Genomic DNA, 21,485 nt, shown 5'->3' with positions numbered 1-21,485 from the left:
GTACCGTAAATTGAACAACCTGGCGCGTGTCATCCCATACTCGCCGCCTTGCCTTGCAATCACGTTGCTTAACTCGCTTCGAGCAGACGCCGATGGTCGCTTCTCGTGAAAGGACCAAAACCACGCAGGAACCACATCACTGTGACCTCGTTAAGCGGATGACGCTTATCCCTGTACCGATCATAGTCCAAGATCGAAAGTGGAATTCCGTTTTTCAATCCTTTTGTACTGCGGTAGATCACGTTTATTACACCAGCCGTGCAACCAAGCATCAATCAAAAAATCTGGAACTCCGTCCTGTCTCTTTCCAAGTTCCAGCGATTCGGTGACATTTTTTTAGGGTGTCGGGCTCGTCTCTAGGTGGGCAAAACATAGTCGATAATACCAAGGGTTGGTATTCGAGGAGAAAGGGCTTTGGCGAAGGTGGGGGTATCGGGATATCCACGTGACCGTCGACCGCGTGCTCCGAGCTGCAGCCATGGAAAATCGGCTCTACAGAGTGCCTTCACTTCACTCACCACGCGGTTGTCGACGGTGTCGCACGGCAGTGAACCCGGTGCAATTTATTTTTGAACTCAAACCATGGCGCTGAGAAATATTGCTTGAATTTTTGCCCATAGGACCGCGTGACTTGTCCGATTTCATTTCTTCGGTAAAGGGTTCGAGTGAATATGTGCAGGCTTTGAAGGCTTCCGGGGCAAACCGGATGTTGAGTGTTCGCCATTCCGTCGACGTTTAAACAGCAATCACGAAGAGCCAATGTCCGATTCGTCCCAATCTAGAGGTAACCGTTGTCTTCTCAAGCCGTGAGAAGCGTCTTCGTCTCCGGTCCTCATCTCGCCCCGAAGATCCTGACCTCCGGTTCTACCTTGGTGATCGAAGCGACGAGTGTTGGGACTGCGTTTTCTCCGGTACCATCCGGGAAAGAAAGATCCAAATTCAACCGCAAAACCGGTGTCTGTCATTCCACGCCAAAGTGCAGTGCCTGTGGTCTTGATACTGTCGTCAGTTGGATAAGGAGACAGAGACATTTTTGAATCTTGTGGATCTTGCCGTGATCATTCCACGTCTGAGGGTAAAATGTTCGTCGAAAATAATCGACTGGCCGTCGCTTTTGCACTGGTGGTTTGCTTGCTGGCAGCGTTATTGCAGGTGAGTCATTTTATCGACGATAATTAAATCAGTCTCGTTATAGGCAGATTACCCCGACTAAATTGGGTTCAAAAGTGAAGCAAGAAATATAGTCGGGAAAACAAGAGTCTCGTACGAATCCGTTCGTTAGCCGGGTGATCGTGATTATCTTGAATTCCCATGCTCTCGGCGATTCGTCAGCCCTCACTTCCTGTCTCGAAGCGAAGGATACTACGGGAAATTGGTCCGTTCATCGATTCCTTAAATCGACCCTTTAAAGACGCACGAGCGTCTTAAGAAGGATCTTGACGATCTGAGCCTCACGGCTAAAAAAATTGTTGCGGCGCGAGTTCGTAAGGTGAAGGAAAAAGATTTTGAAATAAAAATGAGAAGTGTATAAAAGTTTTTGTCCCGCAAGGTTTTTTTTTTGCTGCATGCTAAACGTTACGAAGTACAATTTAAACGTTGGGAAATAAGCGAAATAATAAACGTTTGACGAAAAATTACTCTTGGCATTTCACGTGAGACTACCAGAGTTATCAGAATTGCCAATTTTCGCCAGCTGTAACGATCGCACGATCTGTAATTCGTGATTGCCAGAAGCGTTCTCCTTGGGGATTAGCGGCTTGTATGGTGTATCCAACGTAGGTATGAAAACAAGATTCGATTACCGATTCCAATTACGTTTACGCAAATAATTCGAATCGACGGCAGGGGATCGCAACGGTGGAAATTTGAAAGCCCCCGCGGAATTCGATGGCACGAATTGCGTACCTTGCAGGTAATTCTGACGGTACTTCATGCGGACAGGCAGGCAAGCAGGCATTATTGCTTTGCCGTACAGCGTTTAATCAGCTGATACGCTTCGCCTGGCATGGTAAATAACGCAATATACACAATCGGTTTTTACGAAGGAAATGATTTTTTCCTCTCTTCTCTTTTTTTTTATTCATTAACTCAAGGCCCGGTAACTCCGTTGTTCGGCGTGATTCGGCCGCGGGAATTAACTCGAGCGTAGAATTTCCCCCTCAATATACTTTGAACGATATCCAATCGGATGCAGGTGAATTAAAATCGTCGTATAATCGATGGATTTAAACCAATGGTATAATAATAATAACCTGAGGAAGAGAGAAAATCGAGCCGTGCGGAATGAACGCTTCTCATCAACCGGTTGATGGCATGTCACAGCCAATTATTTCATCCAACTAGAAAATAGCTGGCATGGTGACGTTCGTTTATTGTTATTAATCTATCTGTTGGACTACATGACAGGAAGAATTGCGCAATAACGTAATTACCGTCGCTTCGTTATAGCCACTAGTTGCCGTAGGGAGATAAGATAGCCTTGTATAGTTTCATTGCTTCATTACGCCTCATGCCTTACCCGAAAATCTGTCGATTTCGCTTTCGGAAATAATTTGTGCAAATTAATAATTTTTAGACTGAAAATTTACGATCCGAATACCGATCTCGCATTTCGTATATACGTATTGTATGCATCTATGTCAATTGGTATCACAATTTTGAGTGATACGTCATTTTATTTACTTAGAACAGAAAATTCATTTTCTCTAACAATTCCGCAATAAAAAAAAAAAGAAAACCACGTTAAAAAATACATGCAATCATCGCAAAGGCACGAAACCGTACAATTTTCAAATAAAACGTCCGACAATCAGTAAGGCACTTAAAAAAATTTTACGTCTAAGAATGATGGAAATATTTTTATTGCCGACAGTTTCTTACGGCAAAAACTGAACTTGGTTTGGAAAAGCTGCAGATCCACGTGATCTATAATTTTCACGTTGAAACAACACGTCCGTCGCGCGTTAATCTAAACGCATTTTATATAAAAGCGGCAAATTTCACCGCCCATTTCCGCCAGTGCTTGTTTCTCTCCCTGTCGGCGGGGAGACAGAGATAGAAAGAGAGCGAGCTTGAAGGCAACAAGGAGATAATGGAAAAGGTAAGGTCCCACGATTAGCCACGGCAGTCGAGCGGTCCGGTAAATAGGCTGCATTCATTATTTCATTAATAATTCATGAGAGAGGAGAGCGACGAATTTTTTTACAGGAGATATAACACCTGCCAGTAAAGTAATTATAATTATAATGGTGAGGCGAACAGGTGAAATATTTTGAAGCGAAAAATTGGAACGACCATCGATTTTAGCAGGGCTTCGATGATCGTTTTCAGAAGTTTGTTTGCCCAAAAAACAATTTTATTAGGAGAGAATTTTATCTTGAATATTTCTAAAATCGACATGTTTGTGAGCTACAAAGATCTCTTTAAAAACACAAACAAAAATACAACTTACTGGAATCATAACAAAAAGCTGGACAGCTTGATTTCATATCGCTACAAAATTTTTACAAAACCTAACAGATTCATTCGATTTCAATTATTACGATGACTCATTTTATTGAGAAGACTATTTTCTACCAATTCGTAGGGACATTTTTTTTTTTTTTTTCTTTTTTGACAAATATAATAATTTGATAAATTATTACTCAATGTGCGATTAACTCGTAACGAAATTCAGAATATGTACTAATTTTTTCTGAACCAACCTGCCGAACAAGTCAATTCAACTATTCCCGGATTATTTGCATCATATTTTAGGAATCAAGCAAACGATTGTACGACTATTATACATGCACGCGTGCAGAGATTTTCTTGTAGAACTTTCTTACCTCACTTTATTCTTCGTTTCCGCGTCCGCAGGGCAATTCAGACGCTCTCGACTTCCTCTCCAAGGGTGCAGTTCCCTACAAGCCCCGGAGTCGGAAGTGGTAATAATTTCACCGCGCAATTAATTGGAGGAGATCTTTAACCGCGATCTCAAGTCCCTCAGTCTAGTTCCCACCTGGCTGCATTTGCCGCCATGCACGCAGCAAGGTTGTTAATTTTTTCGGCAAAGTTTAAGAGGTGAACGCATATGAGATCCAGAAATCCGCATGTGCAACGCGATGTGTAAGAAAAAAACATTTTTACCTTTGATTAAGCATGCATAATTCATTAGGTTCAAAGTACTCGGCAGATCTGCAGAATTTGATATTCCAATTTAGTTAAATATATATTATCAACGAGTTTGAGCTAAAGTGCAAATTGACGCGGAATCGAATTGTTGAAAAGCCGAAAATTAAATTAGAAATAACGAAATCGTTTGTGAGAATTCAACCTCTAATTAAATAAATCGTTAATCGGTAGACGCGTGCAGATCGAGTTACGTGCTCTGTTCTATTCCAGTAGAATTTAACGAAATATCATGAAAGTAGGTAAAACGACCGAGGTGTAGAAATGGAAAAGGGATGGGCAGCTGTTTCAAGCGACTTCCGTTGTCGGGGGAAGGGAAGTCGGAAGTGGAGGAATGTACACGTGTATAATGTACGTGTATGTATTTAAATAATTTCAGGGTTTTGGCTTCACTCGACCCCCGATGACAGATGGAGAAAATACATACCCAGGTACGTTGTACCTGTAATACCTGCAGGAAAACGACAACTCGACGTTGCCTGCAATTATGCACGTGCGCTGACCGCGGTCATCCGGATTCCGGAAGCTTAAACGTGCCGGATATTGTTGCAGGCCGATGACGTAATGCACCTTCAAAACGGCGTTGAAAAAAAAAAAATTGGGTAGTGAAAAGCGAATGAACTCGGATTTTTCAAAAGCGAAGTTTCATTGGAAAAAATTTTCATACCCGCATAAAGTAGAATATTTAAACACAACACCGGTCAACGCGAATTTTGAGTCTGGATTCTAGATGTCAAATTTTCATTTCTCCCACGTAACTAACAAAAGAATAAATAGTTTTGTTAAATTAAGTTTACTTTTGTACGAAGAATTATATATACTTAAAAAAATATTTATCATAAATAACAATTAAACAAACTTCAGTTTCGCATTTGAAAAACTTTTATTCAAAATTTTAAACACAGTACCTTTATCAAACCTGTTGTATTTCCTTCAACTTTGTTTCAAATGTGAAAAGAGAACACCAAGTACACGAGCAACTTATTCTTCCCTTTACCACTGAAATATGAGATTAAAAAAAAAGTCCCAGGTTATATTTGTTTGTAAGTGCATTGTAGCGGCAATTTGTCCGTGGAAATTTTCGCAAATATCGCGAGCGCAATTCCAACGCTTTGTCTAGACTCGAGTCGTACCTGTTGCACTTGCCGGTAGACCGCAACGCGGATTTATCGATCGATGGATCCCGCGGGTAGAAGCGTTAAAAGGATTTACGGCTCCGCTGGATCCTTCGGCTTCACAAACCGTCGTAAAATACCTCCGAGAAGGCGCTGCGGTGTCGGAGAAAAACGCAATTCGCGATTGCGCGTTCCGACTTGTTGTTATAGGTTTATTCGCCAGGTTCGAACTCGAGGCAGGAAAAAAAGAAAAAAACTGTAATTCTGGTGTAAAACGCGGCCGCGTCTACGCACTTCGGAATCAGCTGCAGGTCTGCAACTGCAGGTAAAAAGTGTAAAGGTGCAAAGGTGTCTCGGCATCAACTTTCCGAGAGTTTCGGAGCAGCAAGGTGTTCCTGCGCATCTGCGTCTCGGAGCAGCCTTCGGCTTAACGATCCAGGGATCGTCGATCGATCGTCGATTCATTGCGTTAATATACTTGAACGAGACGAAACGTATGATACGTGCAACTTTTCGAAAGACAAGAATTTCAAATCACATCAAATAATATCTCTTATTAATTGTTGACTCGGCTAGCCAACGTTTGGTAAATATCTATTTTATGTGATATCTAATAAAATTTCTTCGAATCAATACATTTATACGATTTTCGACTGTATGTATAGTTTTCTGAACGACTCTTACCAGTTACCATACTCGAATAACTCATGTTTTTTCATAATCTACAAACACAAGTTATTCCTCAAATTGAACAATCAAACGTATGAAAAAATAATTCATTCTACTCGAGAAATTCATATAATTCTAACAGAAGTCGAATCATTCAGTTCGTTTGCGGGAAAAAATATTCGGCAAAATCAAACGACGCAACTGCAGTGTTTACTCGAAGAAAGTACAATACCTATATTTGGTTGCACCGATTAAGTCTGATAGGTAGTTATTTTTAACGATCTACCGGCAATGTAGCCTTATCTATACATATATATGTATACACATACGTTGAAGTCCAGGTGAAAAGCACGATGGGCGGAGGTGAGGAGGAGGTCGAGAGGCCCGGTGCTAATTTACTTGACATCTGGCCCGCAGCTCCCGAAGTCCCGAATCGTTAAGATCGGTGGCGCGTGCCCACTGAAAACCGCTTTGACCAGCTGCCCGTTAAACCTGAGAAGTCGCTTAATTGGCACCGTAATTGACCGACGAGAAGTCTTGGATCTTCTCGACGACACACGCGCCGTATATAATAACAATAACAATAATAATAATAATAATAGTAATGATAATAATGATCGATTACGAATTCCATGTGAAATAACGGAAACTTGGAATTCGATTCTTTGGGTAGGTTCAAAATTTTTGTTAAATCGTACGAAACGCGCTCTCAAAGTGGGTGGGAAATGGAAGACGAGACTTTCAGAATAGCGTTGATTTCAATACCGAAAGGAATTGCAACATTTACACAAATTATACAGTCAACGGTTTAAGGTAGTGGAGAAGGGCTCGTTTGAAATCAAGTCCGAGCTGCTTCGTTCCTCGTTGCTACTTTACTGTGTATATAATTGACTTTTTTAAACTATGGTAAATTATGGTAATAAATAAGAAGGCACGTAGCGACCCGATGACTTATTTCCGCGTTAGTTACGCGTAGTGTCACGAATTGATCTGTGTACAGCATTGTTGAAATCGAACAGTAGCGTATTACGCAAGGTCCGTGTCGATTTCTTATGCAATTGTGCGTGAAAAAAATTTTCTCCACGTCAGCGTTGAGGGGCTTCGAACGCACGCGTGAAAATTGGTCCGTATTCGTTTTTCGGATCAACGGTTCTATCTAGTATCATCAGATCGAGGATCGGATACCATGCGGGTATGTTGTGTTACGGGTATCCCATTTATTTTTTATCTTTTTTCACATACACCGAGCAACACCCGGCCTTATTCTATCCCTGTCTGGATAAAGCGTCAGCTGCAAACCCTCTCGTGCCTTCGGGGCTCGATACCTTTGTAGCGATGCAGCTTCGTTAAACTCTCGACGAACGTTATACCGAGACGACAGATGCTGCTTGTATTCAACGAATATAATTCCCGTGTTTACAAACTGTCGGTACTACGTATGATAATATGATTATTTAAACGACGATAACAATTTCTCATTTACGTCTGTGCGGCGAAGGTGAGGAAAGAACTTTCAAATCGGAATACGCAGCGATCGAGCATTTTTTTTTATTCCCCTCAGTGTGCGACGAAAATTTCTTCGTCGAAAAGAATGATTAGCTTGTCAATGAAACCGAGGATAATTTTCAGGTACTCGATCCTCCCGGCGATCGTTTAACCAATTTTTCTCAAATATATTTTCACCGATTGTAAGGTACGCTGTAGGCCTCAGGTATTTCGAATTACAAAACTCGCCGCGCCGAGTTCCACCTGTTGCACCGTCGCCACGCACCTGGCTTTCATAAATAAATTTATCCGATCGCCGAAAGTTCCTTACAGTAAGCTTAGCTACAAAAGCTCCGCTGGAAAAAATGCCGATATTTTAATCGTATCTGTGTGACAAGTTTGAAAATTGACCCATTAATTCTTTTTTTGCAGTTATCGGACTGCCGGCCGCACATTCGTCATCACCGAGGCGATTCTCGGTGCAGACGTTGCGAGCCAGGATGGGGGATGACGTCGCGATGCTCGAAGGGCCGAGACACGGAATGTGGAAAATGCACGAAGGGCACTTACAGCCCTCACCACAGCGTCCACCCCTGCTGGATATGCTCGAGATGCGGTCCAGGACTCTACGAGGCTCATCCTTGCACGAGCCGCGCCGACACGGTCTGCGACTCTTGTCACCGGGGCCCGGACGAGGCCTCGGAGAACCCCGACTTCCGCCGGAAGTGCAAGGGCCTCAACTTCTTCCTGGCGCCCGAGGACGCCGCCAACACCGGGGAACAGAGCGTCCTGGTTAACGAGCCCGAGGAGAGGTTCGACATGGATGGCAGGGAAATTATACTCCGAGAGGACGTCGAGGCTGCCGCCGGTGCTCAATTGCGGAATATCAATTATTGACGGAACAATTCGGCTTTTCACCGATAAGAATTACTCCGAGATTCTTGGGCGATATATCGAGATTTGAAAGATAAAAGTAAAACCTTTCGGTGGCTCGATAATCGGATTTAATTGAGAGCTTGCTGCTGAGTGAGAAACTCGGCGTTTTTGATGAAGAAAAAAAAAAAAGAAAAAGCGTGTACGTCGTAGCGTTACGTGACATATATACCAAATACAATTTATAATATTATCAAATATGCGAGAACAGATCGTCGGTGCTATACTAGAGTATAAAATCGCGAGTTTGAAGAATCATATTATCTTCCCTCCGATGTTTCACGATCAGTTTTAAATTATTCGCAACAACAACAACAAGAACAAACAACACAAGTAATACCTGCAGCGAACTGAATCTTATAACTATGCAGACGTTTCGTTGTTACAGGATCACTTTTTGTCTACAATTTTTGATTTTAATCCTTTACTGGAATAAGAAATAAGTACGAAAAAAGATACGAAGAGCAAAGAACATGGATTTTATTTCGTACGTAAAACTAGTCAATAATATAACGTTAGATAAGTATGGTTCAAGCCGCGAAAGCATTTTTTTTTTTTTTTTTTTTTTTTATTCTTCTATTATTATGTTTCTCTTTTTCTTCACTACAATCATTTCGATTCGGAGCATACCGAATATAACGAGTAATAACCGAATCTTGAGAAGAATGAACGACGACAAGCATTAAACAGCAGTGTACATGTTTATTTAATTATTGATTACACTTTACGGTTAAGGTGATAATAATGTTTATATTATATATACATATACGTGAATGTATATCGTATATACGATACGAAATATAGCACACGATACTGGCTGTACGTTCATATAACAATATTATAATCAATCAGTGTTTCTCTCAACTTATGTCTGCATTTGTGTGTGTGTCTATAATTGATGGTTCCTACAATACTATAAATAATTTCCAACTAAGCTACATAATGCATAAGCGTATGTATATTACATACTCATTTTTATAGTAAATAATATTCTACAATTTACCAATTATTCGCAAATTAGTTACTTTTTTTCCTCCAATCGTGTGTACAGAAACATGCCATATAGCTCCCGATTATACATACAAATAATATTTATCTACATTCAAAGGAGACGTTGTTTTCCTAGATAAAACAACGTTCTAGGCTCCTAGAGGTACATATATAGAGGTATTTATAGGGGCAGCACACTGTCGCAGTTATAATATTTATAATAATAATTAGCTGGCAGGTTTCACGTAACTGATTATACAGGAATGCTATGAAATGAATGCTGCGAAAAATCTGTATTAGGTTGATTTGCACACATATTAACGAGTGCGAAAATGTATTGTAATAATGTCGAGTACATGTACAAAATCGATGACATTTTTTTTTTGCCGTCTCTTCGTTTTCACCAACGGTTTTGAAGAAAATCTACAACTGAATAAGGCATATGTAAATTAATTTGCAACGATTCAGCGTATCGGGTCGGAAATATTCGTCAACTGTCTAAAGAGTAAGGATACATGATTTTCTTTAAATATAGATTGACAAGCGAGAATTCAAATTGCAGGGAAAAAAATCACACTACTAACTCGTCGGCGATTACAAGTGCTAGAATAAATGCTTGAATTTAATCGAATAATTCTTAGCATTATACAATTATTAATTAATACCAATATATTACTTCTTAAATTTTATTCATATAGGTATACCAATTTAATTCGTCGTTTATTTGACTCTGTATATTTATATATTATATATTTTAATTACATCGTAACATTTTATACAGATTTGGTATTACCTGTGTTGTATACTGTTGTAGGTATACGTATTATTATTATAAGTATACACGAGTGGTAAAAAATTGAAATTAAAACTGTTGTACATAAATATCCACAGATTTCACTGAATTCACGTTGTTTTTGAACACTCAATTCATATGAATAAATTTATGTATATCAAGCTTCAGGATCTCACCGTAAATATATATATATATATGTACGATATATATATGATATTGAAAGTCGTAGATATAGGCAAATTTGAAAGACAGATAATAACTGATAACGCGTTCTAATGCGCGAATCAACTTTTGAACAGAAATAATAATCCTCAAAGCTCAATGAGGCGAAATCCTCAAGCTTCAAACTTTCAACGACACGAGAACTCGTTTCTTTCACATCGTGCGACACCCTAGCAACGTACAGCAAAAGATTATGTCTGTTCTAATACAATATAACATAGCTAATTACAAACGAGCCTCTACACCCGTTAATTTATGCCCAGCGTGTTACAACGTAATATAACATAATATGTATTCGTAATATTAAACATTTCTTGCTGTTTATAAATATGCCATAATTAATAGTTATAAATTCACGCTGTTTTTCTTTTTTTTTTCTTTCGTCTTTGTTTCTTTTGCACTTCACACCTATCTCGGTTTTATCATTTCTTTTAGGTACACTCATTCTTCGAAACATAGAATGGCCTATCGTGTATCCATATGGAATTACTTTCATTGCATTTTTAGTTCGTAAATTAACTATACGTATGTAGTACCTAATATACAGAAGCAGGTAATGAGTATTATAGATTTCTAGTCTACTGTATTACTTCCGCGAAACTAAATTTCTTCAATTTTACTTCGGGCTTTTCTGGTCTTTAATTTATTTTGTATTTCATCGTACATTTGTTTTTTTTTTTCGACTATGCAGACTATCAATATGACATATTTTAATAACAATCCGCTGCATCTGTTATAAAAATTTGCCACTACTTAGTTCCGACGTAGACAGAGAGAGATTACAATGAGCGTGTTTTTCTTATAAATAGGGTACAAGTAACTCACTATCGTTGACAACATTTGTTCAATGCATGGACCCAATTTAACCCACTTGCTTTTTCAACTACAGCGAAATATAGCGTCACAATTCGACCACCGATATTACATTTACGTATATAATCTAATTGTGAAGATATTTATATTGTCCTCTCAACATTATGGATTCAATGCGAGCAGATAAATTATATTTACTCGTTATTTTACTTGATTCGTTACGTTTTATACGATAATCTACACAGCAACACTTTTTTATACATTGATTTATGGAAATATCAAGATGACGGAGGAGTGATATTGAAATGAGATTAGAGTAAGTAAGCTCGATATGATTCTGATGGATAAGTTGATATCTGTGAGCATTGAATCCATGTCTTTTAAAACGAAGCAAGAAAATATAACAAAATTAATCAAATACACACATTGTACGAGATGTTATATTGTTTAATAATATATAAATCAATGATGTCTTACAAACATGTATATAGATCTAAACAATACAAAATAATTCGAATATTACAAAAAAAATAAACGTCTGCAAAGTTAATTCTAGATCAGGGCCGATCATTGTTATTATCTTAGAATATAAAAATCAACTTTGCAGTGTTCACAAAATAACATGCTAATATGATTGACGCTGATGTAATATAATAATAATAATAATAATTAGGATTAATAACATAGGACCACAATGTATATGACTGTGACCGAGGTACGTAACTATTAAATTAATTAGCTATGTTTACAGATACACTTTTTTTGTACAATAAACGTGTACAAACTAGTAAGGAATAAATGGCGTTTTTTTTTTCAACTTTCTTGTAAAATTATTTGATACCGTAATTTCTTAGAAATCCATTAACGGTGTTGAGGAATTTGTGACCCAAGTATACAGTCACAATGTGATATCGTACCTATTGTCGGCAATAATTCAAAAAACATTTTGCATTGATAAAGTGTACCAACGGCGAATAGGAGAAAAAAATAAATACTAAATAATAGCGCATCGTAGATCATCTGAGATTCATTATTCCCTATCTTCTACCCAGTCAGAGACGGATCCGTGCGCCATTGATCGATTAAAAAGATTTTTTCGCGTTCTAGGAATCCGTACTTTGTTGTTTTACGTGCCGAAATGAGTGCAATTTTATCTCATTTTAGATGGGAGAAAATTCAACGTTACAACAAATTCTCCATCGTAGCATCTGATCAAGTAGCAGCTTTGGAAATTATATACACAATTATTACTGACAACGCGTCTCTAAAAATGAGTTTTAAACATTTCAGTGGTGTGACCATATACCTGACCACACAACCAAACCGAGTATTTAATGGACATGAAATAAGAAAAAACAGAAGCACAAAAGAAAGGGAAGAAAGTAGAGTGAAAATTTACACTACCGTACATTCAAGGGAAAAGAAAATATACATCTTGATAAACATATATTCAGTTTCTAACTAAGAAATAAAAAGCTAAGGTAACAAGATCATATAGAACAGAGTTGCAATTATGGATAAGATTAGAGTTCTTATGGCTGAAAGTACCGCAATCTTGTCTCTTCTTTGGCTGATCTTGTGTTGGAAGCTAGTTAATCCAAAAACTTATTTACAATTCAATTAGATTTTACACTTTGTTTTTGTTTTTTCTAGTTTTTTTTTAAACTCATTTTCCACCTACTACACAGTAAATGTCGACTGTCGGTTATGCACTGCAGCATATCTGCATTGATATTATTCCAGAGAAAAATAGTAATAATAATAAAAGTAGTATTAATAACAATATTAAACAAGTAAAAATCTATTTTGCTGATGCCTATTACCTCTGAAATGTTATAAAGAATTTTCCTCGCGCCGGATGCTTCTTGCAGTTACCCGCTAACCATTAGTATTACCTATATTATGGTTCTAGTGGAAACGTTACTTTTGGCGACGACACAATAATTTAAAAAGAAACCTCGTGTTTAATCATTACTGATTAAAAATTTTTCGATTATTGGCTAGGAGCCAATACGTAGTTATTAACCAACACTTTTTACATTGTTATATCTTGGGCAAAGAAAACTGATCGAATATCAGTATTAAATGTCGTATTTCTTTTAAGCTGAATATCTGCGAATTTCAAACGTGATACTCGTACTAAATTGGACAACACGTTATTTTTGTCACTTTGTGAGTAGAACTTGAAATAAGATTTTAATCAATGATTTTGGGCAAAGAACAGAAAAAAAATATTCTATTATGTCTAGAACATATTTCTTGCACATACAACGTCGAATTAATTTACGAAACCACTCTCGTAACTAAAGTAAATCATTTTGCAATCGTTTAATAAATTCAATTTACGATTTGTCCTAGATTACCAGCCATGGATCCACCCATTAACATTCTTCAGTTGAAACACGGGTTGGCAAAAAAAAAAGGACAATCAATTCGAAGCAGCAAGTTACAAGAAATCGTTTGAGCGTTCTTCAAGATGCATTGATGTGAATAATATCATACAGCTAAGATTGCTCACAAAGCCACACTCGCCAATTACTCGGGATTAAGCAATATGATTGAAAAGCGCAATCATTAAATAAACGATCAACGTCATATGAATTTTAATCGAAATCGATTTACCATTAGTTGTAAATCATTTGTAATGTACAAGATGCATCACGCGTGATGTATTCTTGGTGCACAGAATTTAAATCTTATATCTTGCTTCGCGAAGGATAAATATTTTTGGAATGAAATGCTGAGTAGGAACAGTGGGACGAACTTGAGCAGGTATTTTTTCATTTATTTTTTCCCAAAATAGAAAATTTACGATAGAGCTTAGTATTTCGTCAAACATATTTTTTGATATCGTCTTTAAAAAAGAAAAAGGTACATGTATATTTTTAAATGTTTCCTTAAGGTCAGGGGTTAATACTGTCAATTAAAAGTCAACCGGTACGTAGTTTCCTTCATTGTTTTTAGCTTTCTTTACACAAAACTCTGTGGCAATACGAGTGGGACAGGCTCGTGATAAATTAGCGAGTGTGAAACTGAGAACAATGCAATCTTGTACAAATAATTAATATTGACCAAACAACAGAAAATGACCTCTAGATCAAACGAAACATCAGTGAATAATGAGTAAAGATCGAAGTGGCCTTCTTTTGCTGCTCTGCCTCTGTAAATATGTAAGATATACAAGCCTGACGTATGATCACTTAGAATTGATCCACCAGCAGGTTGCAGACCTCTATAGACATTGATTCTTTGCTAGAACGCACCGTTAATCGGAACATCTGAAAATACGGCAATGCCTATAATATCATTCACATATGAATTCCTACATATTGTCAAAGATTTGCAAATTTACCTGAGCTTGTTTATTCGGTTCAAGACGCAAAAGACACCCAATTTGTTGTGCCCGCATGTGCACAATTCCCGCACACACAAAGTTATCGGGATTCGGATCAATCCCGTCAAGCAGTTGCATTCCGAAGCCTTGCAACTTTGTGCGGACCTGTGCCAAGTCCATTGGCTGTTGAGCCTTAAATATTTTCTGCGAACGTTGCTGATTTGCCCTGAAAATCAACGTCGTTGTTACAAATGAAGAAGTATGAAGGACAGAATTCCACATTTAGTTCTTACACGAATTTTTAATTTGCTTAAAGACATTCCACGTTGTTGTTGTGACACTACTTACCCCCCAAGATTCTTCCATCTCGCAAAGAACGACTCCCCGTTCATTTCAGTAGGTTCAAAGAATTTGTTAATGGTAAGTGGTAATTTCATTGTTATTTTCTGAGGCACGTTGTTATACGAAAAACAAATTACCATGCTCGGCGCATCTGGAATGAAAAAATTGAAAGAAAAAGAAAAGTAAGTTAGAACTGACCATGAGTTAGCAAGTTTTCAGCAAAAAGCGGTTCAATTAAATCACCATTATAATCGTCGATGCATTCAGCATTAATCATCTGTTGAATTTGCGCTCCTGCTTCTAAGACCAAATCTACCGGCTTAACTTGAACAGATAGTTTAGCCTCGTCCTCCTCCGACCAGGATAATTGTGGGTGAAAGTTGTGTAACACAAATTGCGTCTTATTTCCGTAAAATAATCCAATGCGTCCAAGATTTTGTCTGAACTCAGACTTAACTCCGATTTGAATCAGATCATTTTCGAATAGCACTCCATTGTTTTTACATACAAATCTATACAGATAAATAGACGTATTATGAAAAAAAACAAAACGCGAAAATCGATACTGATAAATGATAATCAAAGTTTCAAAGTCTGTACTTACTTCTTAGGGTTATAAGTGTTTTGTGCACCATTCGTAGCACCGACATTGTTTGGTGTTCCACTATATATATCACCAAGAACGTCCAAAAGAACACCAGTGTTGCTTGTCGGCTGGGAAGATGGGGGAGTAGAGAGGCCTAATAAATCTGCCGAATTATTATTGCTGACAGTTGCAGCTGATATTGCCGAAGGGGCTTCAGTGTGATGATTTGAATTAGGTGCTGGACTTTTGCTTTCCCTAATTTCATTCTCTGGAACTCGACCTGGTTTCTTTTTTTTCAGCACAGCCAAAATGGACGACTCTCGTTCTGGGAAAGCTGGCATTTCTTCTAGAACGGTAGCCTGACGTAGATGGATCAATTCACGTATTAATATTTGATAATTAATAATGTCCAGTATACGTTGTATTGTTATCACTTACAAGGACATCAGTGGAGGCAATAATGCTCAGCTGTAAGTACTCAGAAGCTCGTTGCTGTAATTCTGCGTCAGCACTGCGTAGGTTGCTGTGTTGCTTGAAAACCTCTTGAATTTGAACACGAATTTCAGGGAATAAATTGACAAATTTGATGTAAGTCGAAAGCAGCAGTGCCCTTGTCATCGGGGAGCACAAGTGATACTGTAACAAAGAAGGTGAGACAAATATAATGAGTGTAAAAATAATCTGGATATTCATACGGCATCACACTCACTTTGGAATGTAAAAGTTGAAACTGTACTAGAGGAGACGAACGTTGATCACCGGCGATAAGATTCCCAAATTCACCCAAAATGTAGCCACCAACTTTGACCATATTTTCATGACATGCCGGAGCCTGTAAAGCCTGTTACACATAGAGAAGATAATTAGTACAATCACAGCAGTGTTTTGCCAACTATAATGAAGACAATTTTCCAATATAGAATTCTTACCTCGAACACAGTTTTAGCAGCATATCCCTGAACGTCATCTCGATTGATAACAATTTGAATAACCCTGTACCAGACCTCCTCAGAAACATAATCACCAGCTATCCTGATTAAATTTAGGATCACATCGACATACCACGTGTAATCAGTTGCATATTTTTCAGCTAGTATAGCTACTTTTAATACCATTTCTTCTCGGATCGAATAATCCGCAGTTTCTAGGTAATTCAGCATTTCTTGGACAATTTCTTCGGCATTGCTTTTGTCGCACATCGCGTAAAGTAGATCAACGGCTTGCTGTCTCACGGAAACGTCTTTTTCCATTTTCATTGAAAGTATCACAACTTCTTGATGCTTTTTCACAGCTTCGTGAGAAAATTCGGAAGTAGCAAGATGACACATTGATTCTAGTGCTAAATACCGTAGATTAGTCTCACGATTTGATAGAAATTGACCAAGCTGATTGCAAGCACGAACCAACAAGTTTGGCTCGCTATCGTTATGAATAATCAAACTTATCGCCTCAAAAAGAACTGCATTTTTTGCATTAGAATGCTGTACTTTCTTCGATTTTGGTGCCTCCTGAGCTTTGTTCAATATGGTTTCAAGACATTCGTTCAGTCTTCCACGTACTCCTGGATCCTCGGCTACAGAAAATAAGTATAGATATGAAACGTTGGTTGAGTAACGTTTTAAATTAATACACTTATATTTTTTAAACTGTCAAAGTTTCTTACCAGGTGGAGTATAATTTTGCAGCAAACGAAGAAGTTTAACAGAGAGCCAAGGCGCAGGTACAAAGTAGTAGGTATAGTCCTGCAAATCTGTGTAGCTAGCCGTTACAATCTATGCAAGAAAAACTCGTAATTAGAGAATAATAGCAGAGTGGTCCTCATTCACTTATAATTACAGAGTGCCTAGTGAAAAAACTCGAAGTAATTACAACATTAAAACAGGTTTTCCATGAAAATTTACCCGGCTCAATCTTGAAACAGCAAGACTGACGCAGCCCTTATATTCGTCTGGATTTCGTTTAACTAACGCATCAATCAGCGATGCAGCCGCTGTGACAACACCGAGGTGTTGGTCATTCAGAAGATGAACTATGCGAGAAGTCCACTCTCCACCTGGAACCACCTCTGGTGCTGTCCTCAATAATCTCAAGAGGCAAAGGGCTGCGCTCTGTTTCACAACGTCCATAGTGTCTCTGTGGATTTACGATTTTCCCTCAAAAATTGCAGTACAATTTACTAAAATTACTTTTGTCATAATAAAGTTACAAAATCATCTTCACTGTGTTGGTGGGATTTGGATAGCGGAGTTCAATTAATACAACCGTAAATAAACAGGAAATTTGTAAGATCAATGCTTTGATATACAAAATTAAAAAGTATATTTGTTCTAGGGTACACTGTATCAAAGCATGTGCGTAACAACTTAAAAAAATATCTTGATTTGACATCTACATTGGAAATGCGACTGCTGGTGTAACAATGATAGGCAGTAAATTTATCTACCGAAATAAATCCCTGAGCCAGAATTAGCGATTTACCACTAATCGACTAATGTAGCAGCAAAAAATTCATTGACCGACATTAGAATTGGAAACGAGTATGTATAGAGTAATTATGGCAGAAGCGAATTCCAAGACTGTAACAAGAATTTTACGTCACCTAATATCCAGTCGCCTAGATCCATTGAGCAATTTAGGGATTATGTAAAACCGTGAGAATAGTGTAGAGAATGGTGAATTGTGCTGCATCTTGACAACTTACCCTGACACAAGCAGTTTTGGGATTTCATTGCCAAACGCTTCTGCCATTTCCTTGCTGCCAATGTTGGCGATACATTGTAGCGCAAGATTTACGTGAATTGGATTTCTTGATGCAAGATCATTCTTGATACTTTGAATAATTAATTTAATAAGATCGCTGTTTGTATTTACTAGTACAGATATGAATAGATATCCCTGAAATGAGAAATTTCAATAAATACTTCTTTGCAGAAGCAAATGAAATAAATTTTTACAGTTCAACATAAAACTAGAGTAGAAAATAATGACTTACAATTTGTTTTTCTGAGTATTTGTTCGACGAAAGAAGGTTTACAGCTTCCATATGACCAAAATCAATATCATGTCCAAGTAGAAATATGAACAGTAACTTGCAAACATATTTTTTCTTCTGATAACCATCCAGCGTTTTATCGCCTTTAAACTTACTACGGATGTTTGCTAGCTCCTTGTTTATTCTCTTGATCTCTGCCTCCTTGCTCTTGCCTGTCAATTAGATGGTAATAAAGTATTCAAAGCTGAATTGATTCAAATTGAAATATACCTAAGCAGGCACTTATCCTGTGAACAAGAGATACGTTGATGTGTGATGTAAGAGAAAAAAGAAACAGGTATGACCACAGAACAGATTTTGATACTAATTTTCAGCATCAATTGCTGTAAATTTTCTTAGAACTGAACTAAAAATTACCATCCTTATTCCTGAAGTAAGTAAATATCCCTTTTTAGGTGCAAACATACTTTATCAAAAAGTATTCAAAGCTTAATTATAGACCAGCTATGAATGGAACGATATAACGTTAATTTACTCTCAGACATTTTTTTTCTTTTTCTAATTCGTACAAGACAGCTATAATTATGGCTACTTCCTTCAGCTTCATATGTGAGATATATAATTGAATAGATTTCTGATAAATCTCACGTGCAGGAATAATAACAGTTTTTTGTTGTTGTTACATGATATTGGGATATATTTTATGCAAAAAATGGATTACGAAATTGTCACGTTAAATCTCAAGAGTACATTATTCTAATGTCCGGTTATATACCTATTTGAAAATCTCTAGTATGGTCAATGACACATCTAGATGGCTCTTGGCCATTTGGCATAGTAGATTACAAATATTGATTCATTTTCCATCAAAGCAACTTCCTCGAGGAATTCACTTTATTTGTAGCAGGGAAAACTGCTGTATATGTAAAAAGCAGCACTAACGAACGATTCAAACCGGAAAAGATCCTAAAATCCAATTCTTACAGAACCAAGAGGCCATAATTTTTCGTACTGGTTATATAAGAATTTTCGTACGAATTTTACCAAGGTAAGGAAAGCAATAAAACTTAATTAAAATATAGTAAAAAAACATTAGGTGTACATCGAAAGATAAATATGCCAGAATACGCAAACCGGCGTTATAAATTTATGGAGTAAATATAAATATACTTTTGTTAAAAATTATTAATTTTTTCTCAGATAGCTCAATGCCATTAATAACATGATTATTCTCGGCAGAGATGTTGAATGTATATCACAAAATACATATCACAGTAGGTGTTACATGTTTGTGGCATGAAGCTACCGGACTATCACATATGGGGCAGTATCACAGAACCGCCCCCATTCCCCCATTCCACAAAAGACTATCATGTATCTCCTTCAGTCTCAATGGCACATTATCATTTCATCGACAGAAGAAACGTAATAGCAATTGCGATAAGCGTGTATTCCGGTCTGCGAATGCAGTCTGGTCGTTGCGAATTTCAAAAAAAAAATGCCGGAGCAATGATATAGAGAGATTTGATGCATGCCCATATTAGTGATTAAATTTCTTGTGAACCTGAGGCTTCAAAGATTTAGTGAATGAGTTTAAATAACAATGAAACTCACAATTTCTGATGTCTGAAATGAACACGGCGAGACCACGCATGCCATCTCCTCGCACGGCTGGCATCTTTGCCTCCTATTGCTCAGACGACCTAGGATAAAGGTAAACTAGTCATTATTAAGTAGATTGGGCAAGTAGACTGGAAAGAAAAGGCTGATATCTGATATAGCACTGATAAAAGTGTTGCATTATTAGAACTTGAGGTTGATTCGTAGTTCATAGTCGATAATTTGCTGCCTAGAATGCTGTGTGACAAAAATTTTTGATACGTAACAATTTTTATTTATTCACAAAAGAAAACCGACAAATTAATCTTGCCTGACAAATGTAGGTCTAAGAAAAATAAGAAACCACTTGGATTAGTTAATGCAAACTCAATCAATCTTTCAACGCATAAATTGATTTGCAATCAATCTATACTCAGATATACTGAGCTGCTTCTGGCGGAGCTAGATTACTAATACATATACGATTCTTACATGTAACGCAAGAAGTGTTTCAGACACGCATGCAGGCACGTTGAGTCAATGGCAATGAAAATATTTATGCATTGTTATCAGCTGAAGAAAGGAGAAAAAAAAAAAAAAAATTATGAACAGTATTAGGGCTGAATTTAAAAACCACCTTGCGCAAAAATCTGTCAACGGCTACTCAAAGTTGTAATAACAATTGGCAATGGTGCCAACGACATAAATAGCGTACCAGATGGTTGCACAACGAAAACTAATGGGCCAAAATATTCCATTTGTTGTTCGTATGCGGTGATTTACTCTAATTGTGATAACGAGCGAGGATTTTGACAGCGGACTGATTAGCCCCCATTTTGCACACCCCTGGAAATCAAAGATCGGACTTATCTGGTAACTAAACAATTCTTGGAAGAGCCTTATTACGGTATAAGTGATAAGTTAGACAAGAAGGCGATGCGGTGCGATAATATTGACCGGATAATTTCTTCCGCGGGAGGGGGCGTAGTTTTGACGAATAAATAGTAAAATATTTCGATGAAACTTCGGCCCGATAGGCAGGCCCACCTCCCTTCGCTAATCACTAATAACATTATTAAATTAACCGGATCACTTATGGTTATATAAATTGATTGCTATGGTTCTACTCACCAATATAACCGAGGGATAACCGTGCGGGTGGCGGAGTCACAGATATATTTACGACGAGAATTATACGCGAATCTGTGACAGGGATTTCGTGGCTGTCGCCATTTGCAACCGCTAAGCTGACGGCTCTATATTCTACGCTTGCTGCTCGGCCCTCGTATTTCGCTGCGCGGCTCGTGCGCCATTTTATCGTAACCAGCGCCATCCCGTGGACCGGCAAATTTCAAATAATATTACAAGATTCCGTTTTATTAGCTCCCTAATTATTCAAGCCACAGTCTGGGAGTTCTCGCAATACGTGGGACTGAATTCTG

The 21,485-nt window shown here is 37.8% G+C and overlaps 2 protein-coding genes across 5 annotated transcripts; one reads left to right on the top strand and one right to left on the bottom strand.

Moving 5' to 3' along the window:
• Positions 1-526: 526 nt before the first annotated feature.
• On the top strand, positions 527-12,264 carry LOC124221793 (tumor necrosis factor receptor superfamily member 4). 3 transcript variants are annotated; one of them, XR_011177415.1, is made up of 2 exons: positions 527-1,152; positions 4,550-4,973. XR_011177415.1 is itself a non-coding variant. In XM_046632113.2 (2 exons), exons 1-2 carry the CDS (start codon positions 1,081-1,083, stop codon positions 8,334-8,336), a joined length of 537 nt encoding a protein of 178 aa, XP_046488069.1. In that variant the 5' UTR covers positions 527-1,080; the 3' UTR covers positions 8,337-12,264. The 3 variants fall into 3 exon arrangements, 2 of the variants coding, with proteins under 2 accessions (XP_046488069.1, XP_046488070.1); XM_046632113.2 differs by lacking the exon at positions 4,550-4,973 and adding an exon at positions 7,872-12,264; XM_046632114.2 differs by lacking the exons at positions 527-1,152; positions 4,550-4,973 and adding exons at positions 6,953-7,146; positions 7,872-12,264.
• On the bottom strand, positions 11,043-21,316 carry AP-2alpha (adaptor protein complex 2, subunit alpha). 2 transcript variants are annotated; one of them, XM_046632082.2, is made up of 14 exons: positions 21,175-21,316; positions 20,059-20,147; positions 18,445-18,656; positions 18,154-18,347; positions 17,354-17,585; positions 17,116-17,224; positions 16,382-17,025; positions 16,162-16,293; positions 15,891-16,088; positions 15,471-15,811; positions 15,110-15,378; positions 14,873-15,017; positions 14,543-14,750; positions 11,043-14,486 (listed from the first exon to the last, which is right to left on the bottom strand). In XM_046632082.2, the coding sequence occupies exons 2-14, from the start codon at positions 20,120-20,122 to the stop codon at positions 14,391-14,393; spliced, it is 2,844 nt and encodes a 947-aa protein (XP_046488038.1). In that variant the 5' UTR covers positions 20,123-20,147; positions 21,175-21,316; the 3' UTR covers positions 11,043-14,390. The 2 variants fall into 2 exon arrangements, with proteins under 2 accessions (XP_046488038.1, XP_046488039.1); XM_046632083.2 differs by having other exon boundaries at positions 11,043-14,468.
• Positions 21,317-21,485: the final 169 nt, after the last annotated feature.

Source organism: Neodiprion pinetum, chromosome 6 (assembly GCF_021155775.2).
Source record: "Neodiprion pinetum isolate iyNeoPine1 chromosome 6, iyNeoPine1.2, whole genome shotgun sequence".
NCBI lineage: Eukaryota > Metazoa > Arthropoda > Insecta > Hymenoptera > Diprionidae > Neodiprion > Neodiprion pinetum.
This window is presented reverse-complemented; position numbering and strand designations above follow the sequence as displayed.